This window comes from Prunus avium, chromosome 7, assembly GCF_965620075.1.
Source record: "Prunus avium chromosome 7, drPruAviu1.hap1.1, whole genome shotgun sequence".
In the NCBI taxonomy this organism is placed as follows: Eukaryota; Viridiplantae; Streptophyta; class Magnoliopsida; order Rosales; family Rosaceae; genus Prunus; species Prunus avium.
The window spans coordinates 20,418,459-20,442,613 of NC_142290.1; the positions used below are offsets into that span (position 1 = coordinate 20,418,459).

Below are 24,155 nucleotides of genomic sequence, written 5' to 3' on the forward strand. Positions count from 1 at the left end.
TGCTCTCTCTCTGATGAGAGCAGGGCCTTAAGCTTATATAGGGCTAGGTCAAGTCGTCTCTACTCATCACTGAGGGCCGACTTGACTAATCTTCCAAGCCCACCAAATCGGTTCATGCAAAGAAGGAAATAAATAGGATCCCTTAATAGGCTTCAAAACATTTCCTCATTCCACAACGTTTTGGGCCTCAAGGTATAGCTTAATTTAAACTTTTATCAAACTTGATATAACCTAGTATCTAATGCATCGATCTAAATAGGAAAACATAACATTGGAGGCTCAAAATTTGAAGGTGTAGGACCCCTTGGAGTTGCATCATGCCCATCTTTGAAGTTTGATCCATATTGAAATTACCTGTAGGATGACTAAAAATGCCTAGAGGGGGGTGAATAGGCCAATTTAAGATTATAATCAATAAACAAAAAAAAAACTTCGGTAGCAAGATTGATATGGCTTATCAATCCTAAAACGTGCTGAACATAAAATAAAGGAACACACAGAGAATTATTAAAGTGATAAAACCCCACCTCTGGGGAAAATCCACCGGACTCCTCAGTCCAACACAAATCCAATATAGAACAATGATTATAAGAAGTACTCACACACTTATCCTAGACACATTCTAGATAATGTTTACTGACTTCTTCGTAACTCAACTTCTGTCACGGGATGATCTTCGGCACTCCTTATGTTGAATGCAATACTGGTAATGATTGCTTCAAGCTCGCCGGAGGAAAACCGCCACCACGGTCTTGGTGCCCTCAACCGTATGAGTCACCAACATGCATATGAATGCAATATGAATGATTAAAGGATTTGATAAATCACCAAGTAAACATGGAACACTTGATGACTTATCTCAAAAGTATGCACAACAACTTTCCCTTAGAAATTTAATATCCTCAAAATACCAATACGTTGAAAGCTGTAAGTTTGAAAAGAAAAGACTCATGTTTTATTCAAGGCAGGTTTTCTCTAGAAAGAGAGAAACCCAAGAGACCACTAATTCTATTCAACTATGACTCTCAAACTTGATCCAATATGGTCTCTTAATCAAGACACCAAAACAAAAGACAAAATACTATTCAATTATGAATATTAATTTTGATTCAATATGGACTCTAAGTGATGACACCAAACAGCCACTTTTATGAAGAAACAATTATCTCCTAAAACAAGTTAATTAGGAGATGAGCATGGTGCACGTCACTATAGGAAACGCTAATATTTTAACTTAAATCACAATGGCATTGAAAATAACTTCAACTAGGAATCCTATTGTGAATGCATGATTATGTCATGATTTACCTGAAATCAAGTTTCTCGTATCAGTTAAGTCATGCCTTAAAAGTATGAGATTGAATGTGTTGTGCCAAACCGTCCAGTAAACAATATTCACACACTAATTCCCAACTTATGCTAGAGTCTAGGAAATGACAATACAATTTTCATACTAACACATATTCAACACGGTCGTCCGCCACAATCATATTACATGCAAAATGATGCATACATTAATGATCCACTCCAGATATTCGTGATGCCATAATCGAGTTTGAAGAATACCAAATTCTCGCTCCACATTCTTGTAGTACACCTCCTATTTTCATGCAAATAGTTATTTCTTTTTACCCTGGACGATGTTTGCCATTTTTGGGTATATCTCATTAGCAAGATAATATCCCTTGGTGTATTTAGTTCCATTGTAAATAAATTAAACTTTTGGTGCACGCCCCTCAAGTACCTGAGCAGATAAGAGTGAACATTAAAGTACATTAAAGTCGTTATGTGACATTTGGAAATACAAATGCCAAGTCCATGTGTCAAAAGACAGTATGGGTTGGCACGATTCAATTCTCACCCCAAGCTGAAATTGGTACTATTTATTAGGTCTGGTTTTGACTAAAAAATTATTTGGTTCGGTGTAATCCAGTTTGCACATAAGCCGGTTTGATTTTCGATTTTTCCAGTTTTGGAGTGGAATATATATTTTTTTTTAATAATTGAATTTTTTTACAAAACTCAACTAAAATCTTATTTTTTGGGATTAAAATTTCATAAATTGTCCAATTTCATGCAAAGAGAGGTGATTGAGCCTAGAAAAGAGAAATGATTTGGAGTTGGGCTTGGGGAAAGATTAGTTATGGGCTTAGAAATTTAGCATTGTGCTTAAATATTTTATTAAAAAATACATAGCCAGTTCAGTTCGCCCCAGTCCCATTTTTTCACTATAAGAACCGGAATTAGACCAAACTGGTCTGGTCCAATTTTGGTCAACTCGGTTTTTTTTTAGCTGCTCAATTTGACTTTTTTTTAATGCCCACCTCTAAAAAAACACTATAGGCTCAAGAATAATAGTTGACGATCATGGTGCCCCATGTAAGCTCCATGGTGCGACGTTGGGCATGCGGTCCATGCTGCCAAGCATACCAGGAAACCCACGAGGTTCGTTGGGTGTCGGTCACTGGAGGTACTGTCTTTTGTACATATTGTATGACATTATCTCTTCGCCATGTCTTGCCTTCCTTGTGACTAGTGGAGGATCCTTGATTTTTATCCAAGGGATCAATGTGTAAAAGTAACCAATTTTTTTTGACAATAAATACCTTAAAAAATTAAATAATGCCACTATCATTTACAATTCTGTCACGCCCCAACCCACAGGTTTACGTAACCTTAGATTAAGACGTGATTCACACCTTAATTATAGAATTTAATAAAAACTATAACTAAAATGTGAAGAAACATTTAAATAAATAAAGTAAATATTTCACATAGAATATTTGAAACAACAACATCTAAAATCTTGAAATAGTTACATCATTATACAAGCTAGAACTACTAAAGAGTTTACTAAAAGAGTAACTCATTATTTATCCACAGGCTATGTACACAGTACACTTTTATAAATATGCCAAAATCATCACAAGCTTTAGATTTCAGGTTCGGTACCTGCAAAATCTATTAGGGGGTGAGCGAAACCACAGCTCGGTAGGGACATAAACCTTTTTACAGGAAATTGATATAATTAAATTAAATGACATCCAATCACACAGCCAATTATCACATTATTAATAATAATGCATGAATGCTCTTCATCTAATCCCGTTAATTCATATAACTGGACAAGCAGACCTGCACGTCCCATACCATGCTTATACCACTTGGTCCCGAATGCCCATTTATATGAACTAACACTCATTTCAACCGTCCCATAATTCCTCTTTTGTTAGTCATATTGTCTAACTCTTTGTCGCCAGTCCTGAATCATCCAATAAAAACCATGTGCACTGTGGGATCCCTGAGACCTGGTACCTGCCAAGAGTTAGACTCAACTATACAAAAGACTATTTCCATTACCCTCTTTTCCACTATTATTTTCTCAACTTCTTAATTCTAGCCCAATTCCATGACACGATATAATTATGCTCTTCACAACAATGTAACCATTTAAAACATCACCAATGCATATATATAATTATGCCAACATTGTTCAAATGGTTAAGAGTACGTAAACACACTCAATACAAGGAATGTCAATCAAACTGTACCACGCATAATATATTGTTCACAAAATCTAATTAAATCAATCTCTGCAAAAGGCCCCCAAGAAACCCCTACCTTGACACCAAAGCTTTTGCTAGAATTGTAAGACGACTCCCTAATTTCCACCGTATCCACACTCAAATTCTTTCTCTAGTATTTCCCTCCCTTTGACTCTTATGGTTTTCTCATACAACCCGTGCGTTTCAAAATGAAACGATTGCATTCCTATCTATTGGATGAAGTACTTGGCGGTTTACAAAAGGATAATAACCATCTTATTGTTCAAGTTAAAGATGAAATATCTATCAAAAAAACTTTATTAAACAATTGCATGCTAGAGGATGTGTCAATTAGAGGAAAACTTATAGAGGATGTGTCAATTAGAGGAAAGCTTATAGTTCCACCTCCTGCTTACATGACGTAAACAATTTGTAAAGCTATACATCTTTCTTGCTATTCACACAAACAATATAATATGAAGGCACCAAAACTTGCCAACTAACAGAAAACTTCAATGCCACACATAAATTTGGAGGAGGATAAGAATGCATATATCAAATGGATTATGTATATATCAAATGAATAATACTTCCAGCTTTATAAAAATTTTGAATAGCTTAACCTATTAGAAATATTTTAATGAAAAGTAAAACACACATATATATATAATTACTATAATTCAATACTTAAAAAAAATATTAACATTTTAAGAATAAGGATTCTCACAAATTCATAGTAAAAAAAAGACTTGTTTATGTTGTTTATATATAACTATTAGAAAATCTTATTAAAAATTCAATACAAGAGATATGAAAAAATAGAAATAATGTGAGTCAAATATGAGAACTATAAATATATAAATAATGTAATTTCAATATGAGATCATGTTGTGCATATTGACTCTATATTAGCTTCTCTCAAAGAAAAAAAAAAGTCCAAAACATGCTACTTTTAAAAAGAAAAAATCAACTAGGTTTATTTTCAAAATTAATTAAGTTGAAAAAGATTTTACAAAAGAAAAAAAGATAAAGATAAATTTGTGGATGTAAGAAAGGTTTGGCAATATTTGTTGCACCACTTGTTTAAATCTCCACCCTTTGATCCATTTGAGGGTTTATTCAAATGTGTGGACAACCAAAAACGGTCACAAGGCACAGGTTGCTAGTAGGGGTGGGCACGGTGGGATCGGCCGAATTAATTACAATATAATGGTTTGATTCGGTTTGATTTTGTCAAAATTCATGAAGGAAGCTGAACCAAGCAAAACCAATTTAAGATTGTTTTGGTTCGGTCGGTTTGGGCCTAAGCCCAGTTCTCTTTCCTTCTACATTTTTTCAACATTGTTAGCCCCGAGAGAGAGAGAGAGAGAGAGAGAGAGAGAGTTCCAATGCGATGTATTTTGGGTGCCGGTGGGGTTGGGGTGGGGGAGAAAGGGAGACTAAAATACCCTTTAAAATGGATGGAAAATTGGTTGGTGTTAAGGTTAGATGACAAATCATGGATTTTGAAAAATTTAAGTGACATTTCTCTTAAATTTTTCTTTAAGGTGACAAATTGAAACTGAGGTATAAGTTCACGTGATATTTCTATAAATAAAAAAAAAATCAAATATCAATAACTAATATAACTAAATACAAATATCCATATATAGTTATTACCTCATTAGAGTATTACAAAAACTCAAAACTCAAAACCAATCCATAAATAGTCTGGTTCAGTTTTTAAAATGTTTGACTTTTTCTTGGTCAAAATCAAACTAAATCGGTAATTATGGTTTGGACCAGCTGATTTCATCAGTTCGACCGAATTGATGCCCACCCCTACTTGCGGGTTAATGGTAAACCTATAGAAAGCTTTCATCTTTAGGATTTAAGACGACAATCTCTTAATCCATTTCATCATCTACTACTTTAGGTTGTGTTTGTGGGTGGTATTATAGTTTCCAAGTTCCAGTGTCCAGTTTAATCTCAAAGGTTTTTTGGGGCATTTTATCAAACAGTTGGTGGGCAATCAGAGGCCACCAACTAACCTTCCATGGGGTTGTTATAAGAGCTGCCATGGAAGTTTTCCGACGTTCAAAGGGTCAAGCAACCCCATTTATCCCTATGTGAGTCCGCCACGGCTTGTGACAGTCAACCACTATTTCATATTCGAAAGTCAAACAAGTTTGTTGGCTCATTGTATTATGGTGGAGGAGAAAGATATTCATACAAGAGATGAATAATTTTGAAGGCTTTGACATTTAGAGATAAATGGATGATATTGAGAATAAAAATTCAAGGATTGAGATGGAGATGAGAGAATCTGTCCAATTGTTGAAAATGAAATTTTATGATGTTAGAATCTCGAATTTTGTACAAATACATGAAAATCCAAATGTACATGAAAGTTTAAAATTTCTAATGAAATTCTATGTTATCAGAATTTTAAAAAATTAACACAAATAAATTAATATATGAAAATCTAAATACATTTCCTCCATTGTTGCAAAGACTACATTTGCATAAACTGCATGGAAATCTGATTTTTTACATCCTAAATAGGCATCTCCCCACTCTAAACATTCTTATAAAATTATGTAGACATGAAAAAAACAAAAAACAAAAAACAGTGAAGAGAATCTTTTGAAGTCTTTCCCTTTCCTTTAGCTTTACCTTCCTCTTCATCCCTTTTCTCTCCGATGCTGTTTGGTCTTTTCCCTCTCAATTACTGAATTACTTTCCCTTTGTCTGAGATATGTAGAGATGCCTATTGCCAACTCCTCTACGAAAAGACTTAAAAAAGTTTCTCAAAAGCCCTCTGCTTTTATTTCTTTGTCTGCCATTAAAATGCCATAAATATAACCACTTTACTTCTTCTCTCCCATCCCCACTTGCCACCATCTCTCCCTCTCTATCTCTCTCTCTCTCTCTCGGTAGAGAGAGAATAAAAAACTCTGGTCATTTTCCGGCAGTTGCTCTCGTTTTCACTTTACTTAATATCTCCCATTCTCCATCCTTGTCATTGACTCTTTACCTGAAAATGGGTTGATATTTTGCGTCCAAAGTCACACGAAAACTGGTTTTCATCTGCTTTATCTCACCTTGGGTTCTGCCATTAATCCCATTTTCACATCTGGGTTTTCCTCAAATCCCAACACAACCCATCAAAAACAGGGAAAGGCGCGACCTTTATTAAGCCAAAAAAAAAAAAACACACAAACACAAACAAAGAACAAGAAAACATGATCAGTTTCACAGACCTCTACCACGTTCTCACAGCTGTTGTGCCACTCTATGTGGCCATGATCTTAGCCTACGGCTCAGTGAAATGGTGGAAGATCTTCAGCCCTGATCAGTGTTCAGGCATAAACCGCTTTGTGGCTCTGTTTGCAGTTCCTCTGCTCTCTTTCCACTTCATCTCCACCAACAATCCCTATGCCATGAACTACAGGTTCATAGCAGCAGACACTCTTCAGAAAGTCATAGTCTTGGTGGCCCTAGCAGTATGGTCAAGAACCAGCTCAAGAGGTTCTCTAGAATGGTCCATAACTCTCTTTTCTCTCTCCACTCTCCCCAACACTCTGGTCATGGGCATACCCTTGTTAAAGGGTATGTATGGAGATGCCTCAGGCAGCTTGATGGTCCAAATTGTGGTCCTCCAATGCATCATTTGGTACACTCTGATGCTCTTCTTGTTTGAGTACAGAGGAGCTAGGCTCTTGATTGGAGAACAGTTCCCAGACACTGCTGGCTCCATCATTTCCTTCAGGGTTGATTCTGATATCATTTCCTTAGATGGGAAAGAGCCGTTGCAAACAGAAGCTGAGGTTGGTGAAGATGGCAAGCTCCATGTCACTGTCAGAAAATCTACTAGCTCTCGCTCTGAAATCTACTCCAGAAGATCCCACGGACCCAACTCTGGCGTTTCCTTAACTCCAAGGCCTTCTAATCTAACAAATGCTGAGATTTACAGCCTTCAGTCTTCAAGAAACCCAACTCCCAGAGGCTCAAGCTTTAATCACACTGACTTCTACTCCATGGTGAACGGCAAGAACATGAGCAATGCGAGTCCAAGGCAGTCAAATTATGGAAATGTTGGGTTTGATGAAGAGGCAGGAGGAGTTGGGATGAGAGGAGCAAATGGGGTTTATCCGCCGGGGAATTCAGGGTATCCCGCACCTCCTACAGCCGGAATTTTCTCTCCGGTGACCGGGCCCAATGCGAAGAAGAAACCCAATGGGGCTGATGGCGGTAAAGACCTCCACATGTTTGTTTGGAGCTCAAGCGCCTCACCTGTGTCTGAAGGAGGCATTCATGTTTTCAGAGGTGGAGAGTATGGCAATGACATTGGTGGGGTTGCTCACCAAAAGGGTAAGCTAATTTGCCAACACTAATCTTTGAGAATATTTGTCACATGGGCATGCTTGTTTTGGCTCTATTATTAGATTGTTGTGTTTCTGATGTGTAAACTATTTGTTAAGGTTTTGGATCTTTCTGTACATTTATGCAAACTGTATTTGTCTGGATGAATGTGGGATTTGATTTTTATCTGCTTGTGGGTGAAGAAGTGGGGTTTGTTGGATTTTGTTTGTTATGCCCTTTTCTGTATGCCCCATTTTTCTCTTGTTGCTTTTCCAAAACAAAATCCCCTGTTTTTTGTTTCTGGGTCTTATTTTGTCATTACTGGTGACTAGTGGCATTGCTTTTTGTCATGTCCTTTTTTTCTCATGTTTTGATTTGCAACAATTGGTTTTTGCTTTCATATTTAGATTATGATGAGTTTGGCCGAGATGAGTTCAGCTTTGACAACAGACCAAATTCAAATGGGGTTGACCGTGAAGGTCCTGTGCTTTCCAAGTTGGGTTCAAGCTCCACCACTGAACTCCATCCCAAGACAGCTCATGGTGAACCAAAGGCCACAGCCATGCCACCTGCTAGTGTTATGACCAGACTGATTCTTATCATGGTTTGGCGAAAACTCATTCGGAATCCAAACACTTACTCCAGCCTTATTGGCCTCACCTGGTCTTTAGTCTCATATAAGTAAGCGTAACTAAATTGTGAAATACTTTCAGAGGGCTTTACAATCATAAATGGAAGTTTATAATCTGTGTTGTGATTTTTCAGGTGGCATGTTGTTATGCCCGCAATCGTGGCCCGTTCAATCGCCATTCTGTCAGATGCAGGTCTTGGAATGGCCATGTTTAGTCTTGGTATGTTAAACTTACCAAGTTAATCCTTTTGTGCTAAATATTATACAACTCTAGTTAGACATGTTCTTTGATGGCTGAATTATGTATTATTGATGAGCTTTATCTTTAATGGGATTGCAGGCTTGTTCATGGCATTACAACCAAAGATGATTGCCTGTGGAAATTCAGTTGCTTCCTTTGCCATGGCAGTTCGATTCCTCTCCGGTCCGGCTGTCATGGCGGCAGCCTCAATTGCTGTAGGACTGCGAGGTGTTCTGTTGCACATTGCCATTGTACAGGTAATGAAAGTTTGCCTGTGGAAAATTCTTCAGAGGCTTCAATGGATAACAAATAACCTTTTGTTCTGTGATTTCAGGCAGCTCTTCCACAAGGGATTGTTCCCTTTGTCTTTGCCAAGGAATACAATGTTCATCCTGACATACTAAGCACCGGGTTCGAAAACACGAACTCTCATCTTGATTTTAATTCCACTTCTTAGTCTTAAACTCGTAGTAATCTGATATAAGCAAGTTTGTTTTTGTGTTGTGCAGGGTTATTTTTGGAATGCTAATTGCTCTGCCTATCACATTGGTTTACTACATCCTGCTTGGACTGTGAAACAGAATCTCTTAACTTGTTGAGCAAACATTAGTCATAATGTAGTTCTCACCATTTTGGCATTGGGATTTTGCTTTTTGGCTCTCTAACAGAAGAACAGCATAGATTTTCAGAAGAACGTAGACAAGAAGATAGATGTGGGGAGGAAAATATAATGACAAGTTCTCTTCACACAAGGTAGATAGAGAGAGAGAGAGAGGAGAGAGAAGAATCAAGGATGGAGAAATGAGCTTTTATGGAAGCTCTGCTACTTTTTTATTCTCATTTTGCCTTTTTCTATGAACCTTTTGTGCATTTGTTTTTTTGTTCTTTTGATGAAGTGAAGCTTGTTTGTAGTTGGAGATGCTCTCTACTTTCTAACCTTTTCTTTTTTACTAAGGTCAAAAAGGAATTTAAACCCAATTGGAATCTCTATGCCAGAAATTTAAAGCCAAACCAAAACTGCTTTTTCTACAAGAAAAAGTCTGCAGCCAAACAGTGGATGCCTTCCACAGCCCTAACATATCAAATGCATGCAACTTGTTTATTGGGTTTTGTGGTCTTTCTGCCTTTTGGGCAGTGCTTAATGTTTACCAGCTGTGAGCCGTGACTTGAATAAATACAGCCTAATATAATACATATCTGCTTTTTTCTCAAGCATTTAAATTTAATTTTGGTCATATCTGCTTGGGACTTGAAAAATGAGAAGCATGGCAAAAGCTTTGCAGGAAAGCTGCTAGAAAAGATAAAGCAAATGTATATCCGCAGCCTAGCTGACATGCTGAGGGGAGCCTATCTCCATAGCCAATGTCGGTTGGTATTGCCCAAAGTCTTGCTTTAAGGATGTGTATTGGCAGAGCTTGTAAAGCTCTCTGCTGCTGGTCTTCGAATTGGGGAACACTAGGGACCGCTGAGAGAGAAAATTGCTTTCCAAATGAACAAGGAGCTTAAACTTTAACTTTTGCAGCAAGTTGCCGAATAAAGTTTCTACCGAGAATATTTATTTTCCATAAGAATGTAAAATATTTTCAACCTTTTTATTGTGTGTGATTTGAACCTCTTCTTGCTCGTGTTGTCTCTCAACCAGTAAAAAGCACTTCAGCATGCTAGTAGGTCGGGATGAGTGCTTGCTTGCTGTCCAGGATTTTTTCTAGGGTTTGTTGCACTTAAGTTGTCACGCTTGGATTTGACCTAAACCAAATCAAAGGGAGTGAAATCCAAATTCACTTGAAAGAGTAGTAAAACCAAGATTGTTTTACTAAATTACTTCATAGATTCGTCAAACTCCCAAAAATGAACATAAGTTCTTGAATTTCAATTACTTGTAATTTACAGAAATGAAAAAAATTACCGCAGTTCCTTCCTACTCGAGTACATAGTTATAGAACTTCATTGTATATTATCTTTCAAAAGTACAACATTAACCTTTTAAAAGGATTCTAAAGCTTTTAAGATAACTACTAGATCTTATATTTCGTGGCCAAAACGTCAAAAAGAGCTTTACTTCAAGTCCAATCTTTTTTGAAAGGGACCGGAACCGGTGCGTTATAAAGCTCGGTAAGCAAAAATATTCATGGCCACGAGTGAGGGTGAGGAACACAACTATATAAGAGCTGAAACACAAGTAATATGGGTTCTAACCCGTTTGGTTCATGGGAAAGGAGGTTTGGGGATGAGAAATCAATTGCTTTCTCATGTTTGGTAAGTCCAGGCATGGGAAATGGTTGCCTGATACATGGGAAAGTATATGGGAAAGTGAAGCCCTCCTCCCAACTTGAGTTTTGTTTTCCCTCCTTATGGGAAAGTTTGGGAAAATGAGCCAACATTCAATGCACATTTTTCATGACCATTTTGTCCCCATTAATAATTTAGAATTACAATATATCATTAAAAGCGCTCTTTTTTTATTTGATTTAATATGGATGTTGGCACTAAAACTGAACAGATAAAGATGAGTGCAACTTACAAGCGGTGAGGACGATCTAGCAGATCGATTGAGTGTTAGATGGAGATTCTTCCTGTCCTCGGATGCTGATCCTGCATAGAAGATAAGCGAAGCCCGTGAGGTCTATGGAACCGGTGTGGAACCAGCCTAAGACCCTCCGATGCTCAAGTAAGATTGTTTTCTAAGAGCCCTTGCTGTTGACAATATATTAGTATAAAGGTCAAGCTGGAAAGTCTTACCCCTGTATTGTAGTGAAGGAGCCTATTTATAGAGGGCATCTTGTATGCTCTTAGTACTTAATTTCGATGTGGGACTCGTGGGAGGGCCCTATGAGGTCGACACGAGTCTTTAGATATTTCGGGCGGGTGCTTCGAGGTTGATTCTGCAGAATCGGTAGGAGATACCGATTGTAGTCTATGTTGGGCCTGTAGCGACCTTTTGCCCACTTGAGACAATATCATCGGTAGCCGATGCTGATTGTTCGGAGCCTTGGGCACTTGGGTGAGTTTCTAAGATCCACGTGTCGTTGTATGAGCGGAGGGTCAAATATGGTACAAACAGTAGTCCCCCAAGTTACCGATTGAGAAGCTTCTCGGTTGGGGACTTGAATCTGTCTACGGCATTCTGACCCGGACTCGATGGTCTCGTTGTTGCCGATGGTGGTATGTAGTCCCCCAAGTGCTCGAGGGAGTGAGCTTGGAAAAGAGACGACATTCGATACCGAATGGTCCGAGAGGATAGTGTAGGTCAGGGTTTAGGAATACCTGCCGTTTGGTACGAGAGGTGAGTGAAAACTCAACAATGTGCGCCTGCCATTCGGCACGAGAGGTTAGTGAAAACTCAACAATGTGCGTCTGCCGTTCGGCACGAGAGGTGAGTGAAAACTTAACAATGTGCGTCTGCCGTTCGGCACGAGGGGTGAGTGAAAACTCAACAATGTGCGCCTGCCGTTCGGCACGAGAGGTGAGTGAAAACTCTATAATGTGCGCCTGCCATTCGCTAATGGAGTTGTGCTCGAAGGTGGCTAGAGCTGCAACGTTCGGGAAGTTGAAGCGTCTCTGAGGATTGGAAACGTTTCAACTGACAACGTTTGGGCTCCCCCATGCATGCGTGACACATGTCGGCATGGCTGCGAGGAGTCGCGTCGTTTCGTGTCCCGATGCGTCGCTTCGCTTCCCAATGCTAGGTTTGTCCCTTTCTTCCAGGCCGATCGCACCGTACCTTCGGTGTACAAGAGATTTCTGTCCGAGCGCCCTCAGACGTTGATCATTGAGCTTGGCTTGAATTCTAATGGGGGAAGACTGCCGTTTTTCGCACTGATCGTTGATCCTATCACGGCAGTCGGAGTAGACTTGGTATTCTTGATGCTGCTCCCTCGAGGAGGGTATGAACAGCCTTTGAGAAGCGAATGGTTTGTCTACGGCATGCCGCTTCTCCCTATCCTGAGCGTTGGGTTTTCGTATGCTTTTAAACGACTTCTCCTGCCGAGGATGCATGGCCTGTTCCAAGCCGTTCTGCAGCTGGGTGGAGTGTGTTTGCTGATCGTGCAGTTGCCTCTGGGTGTCATCCAATTTAGAGGCGAGGATATTGTTGTGCTCCTGCATTCTGGTCATGTCCTGCTGTAGAGTCTCCATGCGAGCCTCCAGAGTGTTTGGCTGAGCAGGGGGATCTGTTCACGGTGTGTGGAGCAGAGGAACGAGGTTGGGCTCGCCACCGATGCCGAGAATAGGGCCATCGGCAGGGAGGACCGAAGATGGATTCATTTTTTGGTCTCAGGGTTTTCTTGTTTGAGATATGGGTTAATCAATAAGCGTTTCCCACAGACGGCGCCAATCTGTTGGCACTAAAACTGAACAGATAGAGATGAGTGCAACTTACAAGCAGTGAGGACGATCTAGCAGATCGATTGAGTGTTAGATGGAGATTCTTCCTGTCCTCGGATGCTGATCCTGAATAGAAGATAAGCGAAGCCCGTGAGGTCTATGGAACCGGTGTGGAACCAGCCTAAGACCCTCCGATGCTCAAGTAAGATTGTTTTCTAAGAGCCCTTGCTGTTGACAATATATTAGTATAAAGGTCAAGCTGGAAAGTCTTACCCTTGTATTGTAGTGAAGAGGCCTATTTATAGAGGGCATCTTGTATGCTCTTAGTACTTAATTTCGATGTGGGACTCGTGGGAGGGCCCTATGAGGTCGACACGAGTCTTTAAATATTTCGGGGGGGTGCTTCGAGGTTGATTCTGCAGAATCGGTAGGAGATACCGATTGTAGTCTATGTTGGGTCTGTAGCGACCTTTTGCCCACTTGAGACAATATCATCGGTAGCCGATGCTGATTGTTCGGAGCCTTGGGCACTTGGGTGAGTTTCTAAGATCCACGTGTCGTTGTATGAGTGGAGGGTCAGATATGGTACAAACAATGGATATAATTGAAAAATTATACAAACTTTGTTTTCCATTCCTACTTAAAACAAACCTGGAAAAAGAAATAAAGTGAAATCTCTTAATTACTTTCTCAGCATTATCAAACGTGAGAAATGAATTTCCTATTTCCAAGAAATAACATGGGAAGTTATTTTTCCTCAAATCCATTATGTGAACCAAACGGGTAGAGGACAAGAAATTTTTGGAGCCCTACTGCGAGAGTAATATTCTATTCCAAATGAACTGAAGTTCCAAGTCTCGACCTAAAAGAAGGTTGTTCTAATTTCACATTCGAATCCTATTGAAGCCTAACAAAATTCTTTTGCAATAGGAATGAAGTTAATGAGTTCTCTTCCCTCCTCCATGCCACCGCACCATCTAATCCCATAAAGAGAGAGGGAGAGAGCTGGAGAGCAAATCTTGAGGATATAGACTACTTGTCAAAATGTATGTATCTTCTCATCTCATGACACACACAGCCATCATAATCATCCTTCATCATTTCAAGTCATCAAAAGCCGCATTTTCTGTTAAAGCAAGCTAGATTTATGGGTCTGCTATAAAATATGTAGTGTCCTTCCTAGAGAGAGAGAGAGAGAGAGGGAGAGAGAGAGTAGTCAATGATGGTGATAATTAAAGAAAATGGTATTAAGTATTCAAATGTGTGAGTGACAGCAATCTCAATCAAAGTGACTGTCTGGTTTTGCTTAAACTTTTTTTTTCTTAAGTAGTGCTTCCACCTTTTCTCTTCCTTTTTCATGGAAAACCTAATTGAACCAGGAAAGATGATGCAGAGCATGAGATGATTCTACAGAATATAATGATGAAACACAGCAGCCACCTTGTATTTTTAATCATCTTTCAAAGAATGTGCAGCACGTGTGCCACTTGGGTCACAATGCCCCATTCAAACTTTTCTTTCTTTTATGCGCCCCCATATATTATATAAATATAAATACATATGTTATTAGTTGTAAAGTCACATGGAAGAGTACTAGTTTAATAAGAAGAGAATGTTTGAGAATACGTGGGTTATGTGAGAGGTTGGTGTTAGTGGCGACAAAAAAGCCTGTTTTTCACTTAATAAAATCAAAAGACAGAAGCCAACGGGAGTCTAGCCGCGTAGAAAGAGCTTTAACTTGCAGACGAGTGATTTCAGGTTTTAATCATCATGGCACCTTGATATTGTGTGCGTGTAATCTTCTTCCCCGATATCGTTTGTACAGAAAGAAATTGAAAAAAATAAGGAAAACCAAACAAACAAAAGCAGAATGGTGGGGTGTGTAGGTACTTGATGCATCCAGTGCGGGCTCAAGCTAATTTTGAGAAGCTTTTCTTACTGGAGGCCCAAAATGTATCAGATACCCTACAACTCATTGTATAGCCCGAATAAAAAAGTCCTAAACAAAAAGAGCCCACCCAAATTAAGAAGAGAGAACTATTGAAATTAAGAGCCCGCGAGCAATACTTCATGGCCCATCCATATAAAAACAGATCCAAACCACAAACATCTTCGCTTACAGGGAAGCTAGAATGAGGGGTATTGTGAGGGGTTATAATTAGGGGGTCCTTAATAGCCGTTCGATCCAGTGCAGAGTTATTATTGAACTGTTGGATTGAACCCCCTCATTGTAACCCCTCAACATAGCCCCTTATTATAGAAGCTCCCCCTTTGCTTAAGGCAAAGATCACTTGCAATTTTGATATTTGGTCTAAGATTCGATCTAAACTTGTGGGTCCTTAGCTCCAACGTCACAAGCTTCTCATGCAAAATATTTTCCACATTATCAACACTTTCTCAAACTCGAGTAACATCCTTCCACTGTTAGACCATATGCCCCTCCGTTCATCTCTCAATAACGTATACTGCTATGTTTTGACATGAAAGAAATTAACTGTTTTTTGCTCCGACTAAATTGTTTCCATATTCATTTCTTCTCCGACTTATTTGTAAAGTGTCAGACATCAAAATGTACGAGCGGGCTGTAGTCAAGTGGTCTTACACGAGACAAATGCTGCTTGCATTTCGTTTTTGTTTTTGTGGTCCGTTGCGAAAATAAATATAATGCTTACAAAAACATGTCAAACTATCAACAAGAATTAAACGACCAGGCATTCACACTCGACAAACAGATTCTGATTTGAATTCCAAACTAGAAAATGTGCAACTTTTGTTTGGAAAAGAGTAAACCAACAACAAAAATGGCTTGACTTTTACCCCCCGGCCCTTTTTTCTTTCATACCATGTTTAATTTGAAACGGAAATATTCACATTGGGAAATAGTACGCGGGTCATGTAACATGTTGAAACTGAGAAGCTTGATTTTAAATAATAAAAGAGTTATTTAAGCTAACACCTGCTAAGGTTTTTTTTTATTTTTTTCAAATATCTCTAAGGTTTCAAAAATTACACTAACACCCATGAATGTTTTAAATTGTTTTCACAAAACCCATTTCCATTGACTTTTCGTTCAAAAATTGATAATTTTATATAAATATTTATCCAAATGATAAAATTAGCCTTTGAGATTCGATTGCACATACATTTATAGGTTACTTTTGTCATTTGCATAATTTTTATTGTATGAAATCATCAAGCTTTGGACGATAAATCAATGAAAATAGATTTTGTGAAAACGATTTAAAACCTTAAATTTTATGAAAAAACCGAAAACCTTAAGAGATGTTCATGAAATTTCTCCATTTCTATTTGAATCATTAATTAAAAACAAAATGTTAAAGAAAGAGTAACTATAATCTGGAAACATCTATTCTGAATCCTAGGAGTACTTTAATAATCCCAAACATAAAAAATATGGCAAGATACTCGAGATATGCTTATGCTAGAGATGCTAAAATAAAGTAAAATTCTAAAGTCCAAGGCAAATGTGATTATTGTTCAAGTTATGCGTATAGTGTTTGCGGTATATACTCTTAACCACTTGAGTTATAAGTCCTTCACTACTATTGAATATTTTTAAACAAAAAACAACGTTTAGTCCACACGTTGCTGACATGGCTTCCATGTCCACACAAAAATGAATGACCCACATTATCTATATCATTAGTTAACGTAATTTTTGACGGCATGTGCCACATTGCTAAATGGGGCAAAGTCAAGGTGACTAATTGTAATTTTTTTTTTGTTTAGGTGGTACTTGACAAAAGCCTAATTGCATGTGATACATAATATTCAGTTCTTCTTCTATATATGTGGATATCTGGACGTTATTACTGTGCAGACGTCATTGTAAACAAGGAGGAAAAAAGAGGGATAGTAGCAAATACATGGTGTTCCCATGGTAATAATGTCCGGACATCCGAACTCACAAAACCTATTTCCATTGATTTTTTATTCAAAAATTGATGATTTTATATAAAATATTTCTCCAAATGATAAAGTTGGGCTTTGAGATTAGATTGCACATATATTTATTGAGGTTAATTTTGTTATTTTCATAAATTTTTATTGTATAAACACATCAAGCTTTGGACGAAAAATCAATAAAAATGGGTTTTGTGAAAACAATTTAAAACCTTAGAGGTGTTCGTGTAATTTCTGAAACCTCAAGGAGTTTTGTAAAAAAGCCGAAAACCTCAGGAGGTGTTCATGTAATTTCTCCATTTTTTTAATGAACAGCCAACGAAAAGGAATTTTGTAAAAATAATTTGAAACCTCAAAGGATATTCATGTAATTTTGAAACCTCAAATAGTTTTTTTGAAAACACTAAAAATCTCAAAAGGTGTTACTTGTAGGAAATTTCATCCCATTATCTTATACGGTTTTTTGGAGACATGCTAAGAAGAGTTTTAGTGGCCCTAGAAAATACCGTATAAAAAAACAAATGGAACTGAAAAATGCAGAGCATTTTATCGTCACACTCACATCATCATATAAGAAGTCCACTTTTTGTCGTCCCTTCCTTTTCCCCAATAAAAATTAGAAAAAATATAAAACCCATTTGGACCCCAAATTTCACGGATATATATAAAACCCTAAAGACAAAAAGACTAAACCACCGAAAGTCTCCAACACTTTCATTTCATTTCATTTCAGTACACACACACACACACACATATATATATATATATATATCTATATATATGTATCTCACTCATCTCTCTCACTTGGTCGGTCAAAAAGCAAATCAGAAAACAAGAACAATATTCAGTGAGAAAAAAAAAAAAAAAACTTGACTCAGACAAGAACAAGATATGCAGCCAGCTGATCATCAAAACCAAGAGTTCTACCGTTTTTTGGCCCAAAACGGGTTAATTAACGTGAACAACAATAATGGTTCATATGTTGGGTTTCCAGGAGGAGCTAGCTGTGATCAGTTTTCAGCTTTGCAAAGCTTTTGCAGCTCTTCTTCTTACAATTATTACCCTCTGGAGGGCTCTGGAGTTAGCACTGAACATGAAACCTCACCTCAAGACAGAGCCCTTGCTGCTCTCAAGAATCACAAGGAGGCTGAGAAGAGAAGGAGAGAGAGAATCAACTCCCATCTCGATAAGCTTCGAGGCCTTCTTCCTTGCAATTCCAAGGTACTCTCAGTTAATTATAATCATATATATTTGTTTTTTGCTAGGTTAATTTTGAAGTTTGTTTTTGGGTTTGTGTTTGAAAGTTTGAACTTTGCTCTTAATAATTTATTTTGCTTTGTCTTAGATCGTTTCTCACTTCATCCGCATTCGTTTTTCTCTTTGTTGACTGATGTTTGGTTGGTGAGAAAAGAAAAAGTTGGCAAGTACTGCTGGAATTAGAATCCTAGACTTTATCTCACTTTTGACCAAGGAATCAAAGATTTTATGTTCATTGACTTGTGCTAAATTACAAGTTTAACTAATTAGAATCAGTACATAAATTATTTTTTTGGAACTAGTGTAAGGATCAAGTGTTTTCACTAATTCATTCTAAATTAATTAAATTCAGAAAAAAAGTTTCTTCTAGTGAGCTGTTTTTACAAGTGAGATTCAAAGATCTTGGATCTATACAAAGCTTAGGTTCTTTTGAAGCTTTTAAGTGTTCAAACTCTAAGTACCGTCTGAAAAAGAAAAAGGGATCAATGGAATTGTAGTACTCAGACTGGTCTTTAGTGTACATAGACTGTATTTGGGAAAGTTGCTGAGCTTTTTACAATTAGGGTTTCTTATTATTATTATCTTTCTTCTACTTCTAATTTCTAATTTTGTTTTATTTTAAACAAAATTATCAGACAGACAAAGCCTCGCTGTTAGCAAAGGTGGTTCAACGAGTGAAAGAGCTGAAACAACAAACTTCAGAGCTCACTGAGCTTGAGAGCTTCCCTTCTGAGACTGATGAAATCACTGTGCTCTCTTCAGATGATTATTCAAGTGATGGAAGAATTATTTTCAAGGCCTCTTTGTGCTGCGAGGACCGGACCGACCTCCTACCTGACCTAATTGAAATTCTAAAATCCCTCCATCTCAAGACACTCAAAGCTGAAATGGCCACCCTCGGAGGAAGAATTCGCAACGTGCTTATCGTTGCTGCGGATAAAGATCACACCATTGAATCAGTCCATTTCTTGCAGAATGCGTTGAAGTCTTTACTAGAACGCTCAAATGCTAGTGAAAGATCGAAAAGACGACGCGTATTAGACCGCACATTAGTCCTTTAATTAGTACTAGTACATATTGCTAAAATGGTGATCATAACTATTTTCAAGTTCGTCTTTCATTCTATATATTTTCTCAGATATGTAATTTTATTTGAAATTAATTGTGTGGGTTTGTTTTTAATTTATATATGGAGTGATTTTTTAGGGCTTTCAATCTCAGACACAGAGCACTCTTGTTGCAATTCGCATGCATGTGATCCATTGTCTTCATGTAGCAAAAAGAAACCAGTTTAATGAATGATTTTATGAAGTAGAAGATCATAGATTCTACTGCACGTGAAGTGTGAATATGGGGTCTGTAAAAGAAACGCTTCTATATGAGTTTCCTTTTTTTCATGCATCTGTGAAAGTTTCTCAGAGGCTGAGGTAGCTGCGCTCATGTTCTGAACAAATATATTTATATATATTACACTGATTCTCAAGAAAGGATGAAAGAGGAAAGTTATGAAATTCTTAGATTTGAGATGAGATATGATGCTTGCTTTAGTGTCGATATATATGGTGAGCAGCTGAGACAGTGAGAAGGAGACAGTAAAGGACATGGTTTTTCAGCCCAAGAAACCGAACGCTGTGCTTCCATTTCCAGCACAGCCTGAAACCCAAAAAAAATAAGAAAATCCGAACTTCAGAAAAGAGAAAACATTCTCACACTTATCAAGGCGGATCCCTGCCTTGAGTTCTAATTTTGAATTAAGGAAAATGCTAAGCTTACCACATTTTTATACTACATTATGTACGACCTCTCTAATAGAAATGGGCCTCATTATATTGGTAGGCTCCATCTCTATCAGAGATGTGGTACACAATGTGGTATAAAAATATGGTAAGCCTAGCATTACTTTTGAATTAATCCACACTAACTATTTTTCTTTATTATTTTATTCAAAAGATAATAAAAAAAACAGAATGTACTTGCAATTAGGTAGATTCCACTATTTTTGTCCTCATGTGAATCCAAACCCACTACTAGAAAAAGGAGTAAAGAAGGCCACAGATTAATTCCTTTTGCACACACTAGACAACAATGTCGACTTGTTTGTACCAAAATTTGCACTTCTCTGAGTCGTTTTTGGCGGACGCGTTCATCTAAATTTTAAAGCACGATTAGCGTTAGCTTGAAGTCCAAGTTAGATAGGTTAAGACATCTTAATATAACTTTTATGCCATCAAACAAGACTTCAACCCATATGACTTCATATACTCTAAACATATTTCAAAGAGATCTCCGGTGAGATTCCTGAGCGATTTCAATTCTTCCGAACGTCATCCAAATCCGAAATTACCCTCGAAGATTTCTCTGTCACGCCTTGTTGCTGGTATGATCTCCAGTTGACGTTCATCCCAACTAAAGATTGTTGCAACAATGAGTCATATATTCCTCTCTCGAAATCGAGTTCAATTGCTTCTTTTTTCTTTTCTTTTTTTTCAATCTACTTTGCTTTCTTGTTATCCATTGAGTTCATCATAGTGCTGGCACAAAATATTTAAAAAAGAGATTTACTCATCATTAGTAATTATTATTGAGTCTAATCAAGGCTTGATTGTGTTTGACCAAACAATTAATAGTGGCTACACTTCACAAAATCTTGTTGACCGGACAATGTATCTCTCAGAGCTACTGTATCCAGGTGTCATTACATTATAGGGTTAGCTTGAAGTCCAAGTTAGATAGGCTAAGACACTTATAAATATAACGTTTAAGCCATCATCAACAAGACTCTCCAATTCCTTTAACATATTACAACAGACTTCAACCAAAAGTAGTTCACATATTCTAAACGTATTTCAATCTCCGCAGAGATTTCTGAGATATTTCAATTCTTGTTGCTGGTATGATCTCCAATTGACGTTCATCCCAACTAAAGATTGTTGCAACAATGACTAGAAATCGAGTTCAATTGCTTTTTTCAATTTACTTTGCTTCCTTGTTATCCATCGAGTTCATCATAGTGATGTGGCTCGCACTAAATATACAAAAAAGAGATTTACTCATAATTATACATTATTATTGAGTCTAAATCAAGGCTTGATTGTTTTTTACCAAACAATAGTGGTTGTTGATGCAATTTTCCTGCAATGTCATCAAATAATGGTGATTGTTGCCACTTTTTTTTTTTTTTTTTTTTGTAGTGAAGATTTCCTAAAAAATAAGAACAGTCAATCGGAGAACACTGGTGTGGTGTTGGCTAAGGGCCCTCCTATGCCTAAGTCATAATACGGTCTCAAAGAGATGTAGATATTTTTGAGAGAGAAGGAGATTTCTCTTAGGGAGAGAGAAGAAGTGGTGTGAGAGCCAAAAAGAGAGAGAGAGAGAGAGAGAGAGAGAGAGAGAGAGAGAGTTCTCTAGGGCTCTTTGTGATATAAACTTATCTTTATATAGCCTCATCATCTTGTGCCATATTTGGTATGATTTATGGGAGAATAATTCATTTTTTAAGGGAATTATTCATTTTCATAAATAAGGAGATCAAGGAGATTTAATGCAATCCGAATCTTTTACTTATGGAGATATTTTCCATTTTCAATCAAATTAATAGGCCAATTAAATGGGAATTTAATTAACATAATCAAGATGATCTAGAGCATATTCCAAATTCCACGTGATGTGCAAGATTTAAGTTATTTATGAAGCAAAGGCCTTACAAGCTCGGATTCCGGAGAATTCATGGCTTCAGGTTAGTCTTTTTAGTTATTTATGTTTTTAAGTTTTTACATGTGGTATCAGAGCATAAGATAATATATATACTCGATAAACTATAAATTGTGACATGTATTTAGGATTTCGTATCAATTTTGGTATTAATTTTCTCAACTTTGCTTATGAATTTCGGTGACACATGATGTGTGTATATATGTATATGTATGAGTCAGAAAATTAAATATATATTTTCATGATGGCGATAATATATAAATTAGGGTTTTCAGTGCTATGATATTATTACTATTGTGTCATGATGAATATCCCTTTTCCAGCATATGTCTTGAAATTGTCAAGCATGATTATTTCAATTGTTATAAAGAACTTATAAACCCTAATTTGAAAACTGTAAATTAGTGCATAGAATTGCATATATAATAATTCATGTCGAGTTAAGTCTCTCTGCTCAAAAGTGTTAGCCTTAGTTTGAGTAATTTATTGTGGCACATGATCATGGTGTTAGCCTTTTTTTTTTTTTTTTTTTTTAACAGTTTATACTGGTCCAGATTTGAGTTCAATAGAAACTTTGAATGGACCAAATTATGAGAAGTGGAAACTAGACGTAGAGGTAGTTTTAGGCCTTATGGATTTGGATTTGGCTTTGATCGAAGACAAGCCCGCAACTCTCACTACTTCCAGTACATCTGAACAGAAATTGAAGTTGAAGAATTGGGAAACGTCGAATCGAATGTCTCTCCTTGTTATGGAGAAGACAATTTCTGCATCTGTGCTTGAGGAAATACCTGCTTCTGAGAATGCAAAAGAGTTTTTGGCAACTATAATTCAGAAGTATAAGCCAGAAGATAAGGCACAAGTTAGAAAATTGATCACTGCTCTCAATTCTGCTAAGTTTGATGGTGTTGGGTCCGTAAGAGAGTATATTCTGGGATTGGCTGGCATTGCAAATAAGCTGAAAGTGCTGAAGGTCCCCATAGATGAGACCTTCTTGGTGCATATTGCCGTAAACTCTCTTCCAAGCTCTTATGGGCAATTGGTAACAGTATACAGCATTCTGAAGGAGATGTGGACAGTGGATGAGCTTATTTACGTCTGTGTTCTAGAAGAACAGAGGCAAAAGAATGAGAAGGGAAAGTGAGCTTAAGTGTCAGATCAAAAGGGTTCGTTAATTAGTCTCGCAATAAAATTTTAGTTTTGTCTTAGATTTGATAGATGTTTATTTTTTTATCAAAGGAAAAATCTTCATTACTTTCAGTAACCGTCAATATGTTTTATGTTTTATCAATTTTCTCACAACTCCCTCTTCTTCCTCTAGTCTATTTTTCTCCTTGCTATGTCATTATGACGTGCATAAAGTTGTTAAAACTGGTTTAGATTTAACAACTAAATGAGAAGTTTCTTTGGTAAAACATAAATCTTGACCGACCTATATCAAAATGGGAGGGATAGATATAGAGGCAGTGAAGCGTGCAAAAAGGAGGCTGACAAAAAGCATCAAGATTTCTCTTTTGTTTGAATATAATTTTAATTTTTTGGCATGACAAAAAAGCGACAATGATGATGATGACAGATATTTGCATTGCATGTAGTGATAGATACAAAGGAGAGAGAGAGAGAGAGAGAGAGAGAGAGAGAGAGAGAGAGAGGGGTGGGGGCTTGGTTGGATGGTGGAGAAAGTGGGGACTGTGGTTACTCTTCTGCATATTCAAAGGCCTTTTGCAACTAGCAGCAGGAGCAGACAAATGCATTGCGCTTTGGGATGGCCCCCTGTCCCTTGTCGGGGACGTGCTCTCTCCGTCTCTGCCAGCCCCCCTTCCTTTCCCACTGGCGTGCGTTTTTATTCACACCCTCTCTCAATTCCCAGCTTCATTGCCTCCGCCTCCTAAACCCTAATGCCTATGCAATGCTCTTTGCCTCTTTGTCTTTGTTTGCATGCATAAAAAATCTCTCTCTCTCTCTCTCTCTCAATCATTACTACTCCACTCTCCCTCTCCCAAATTCTATCTCCAATGTTGTATTCTACATATACAGGTGAAGTCACTTTTAGTCCATGTAGTTTGTCCGTTTTATCATTTTAGTTCCCACAGTAATTTATTTTTGTGAATTTTATCATATTATTTTAAATTCTAAGAAATTCAAAGATACGTAACAAATTATATCAAGTTCCTTCCAA

General features: G+C 37.5%; 3 protein-coding genes across 3 annotated transcripts; all 3 read left to right on the top strand.

Moving 5' to 3' along the window:
- Positions 1-6,205: 6,205 nt before the first annotated feature.
- Positions 6,206-9,678, top strand: LOC110765990 (putative auxin efflux carrier component 1b). Its single transcript, XM_021969244.2, has 6 exons — positions 6,206-7,898; positions 8,297-8,570; positions 8,655-8,740; positions 8,861-9,018; positions 9,096-9,172; positions 9,271-9,678. The coding sequence occupies exons 1-6, from the start codon at positions 6,770-6,772 to the stop codon at positions 9,335-9,337; spliced, it is 1,791 nt and encodes a 596-aa protein (XP_021824936.1). The 5' UTR covers positions 6,206-6,769; the 3' UTR covers positions 9,338-9,678.
- Positions 9,679-17,783: 8,105 nt separating this feature from the next.
- Positions 17,784-19,485, top strand: LOC110765984 (transcription factor bHLH106-like). The gene is made up of 2 exons (XM_021969236.2): positions 17,784-18,229; positions 18,901-19,485. The coding sequence occupies exons 1-2, from the start codon at positions 17,900-17,902 to the stop codon at positions 19,324-19,326; spliced, it is 756 nt and encodes a 251-aa protein (XP_021824928.1). The 5' UTR covers positions 17,784-17,899; the 3' UTR covers positions 19,327-19,485.
- A 2,506-nt stretch (positions 19,486-21,991) lies between these two features.
- LOC110765985 (uncharacterized) lies at positions 21,992-23,120 on the top strand. Its single transcript, XM_088244580.1, has 2 exons — positions 21,992-22,001; positions 22,516-23,120. Exons 1-2 carry the CDS (start codon positions 21,992-21,994, stop codon positions 23,118-23,120), a joined length of 615 nt encoding a protein of 204 aa, XP_088100706.1.
- The last annotated feature ends 1,035 nt before the right edge of the window (positions 23,121-24,155 follow it).

Coding starts and splice junctions, on each gene's coding strand:
- LOC110765990 (XM_021969244.2), top strand. CDS start 6,770: ATGATCAGTTTCACAGACCTCTACCACGTTCTCACAGCTGTTGTGCCA. Junction 7,899..8,296: donor TGGGGTTGCTCACCAAAAGG/GTAAGCTAATTT, acceptor TTTCATATTTAG/ATTATGATGAGTTTGGCCGA. Junction 9,019..9,095: donor TGCACATTGCCATTGTACAG/GTAATGAAAGTT, acceptor CTGTGATTTCAG/GCAGCTCTTCCACAAGGGAT.
- LOC110765984 (XM_021969236.2), top strand. CDS start 17,900: ATGCAGCCAGCTGATCATCAAAACCAAGAGTTCTACCGTTTTTTGGCC. Junction 18,230..18,900: donor TTCTTCCTTGCAATTCCAAG/GTACTCTCAGTT, acceptor CAAAATTATCAG/ACAGACAAAGCCTCGCTGTT.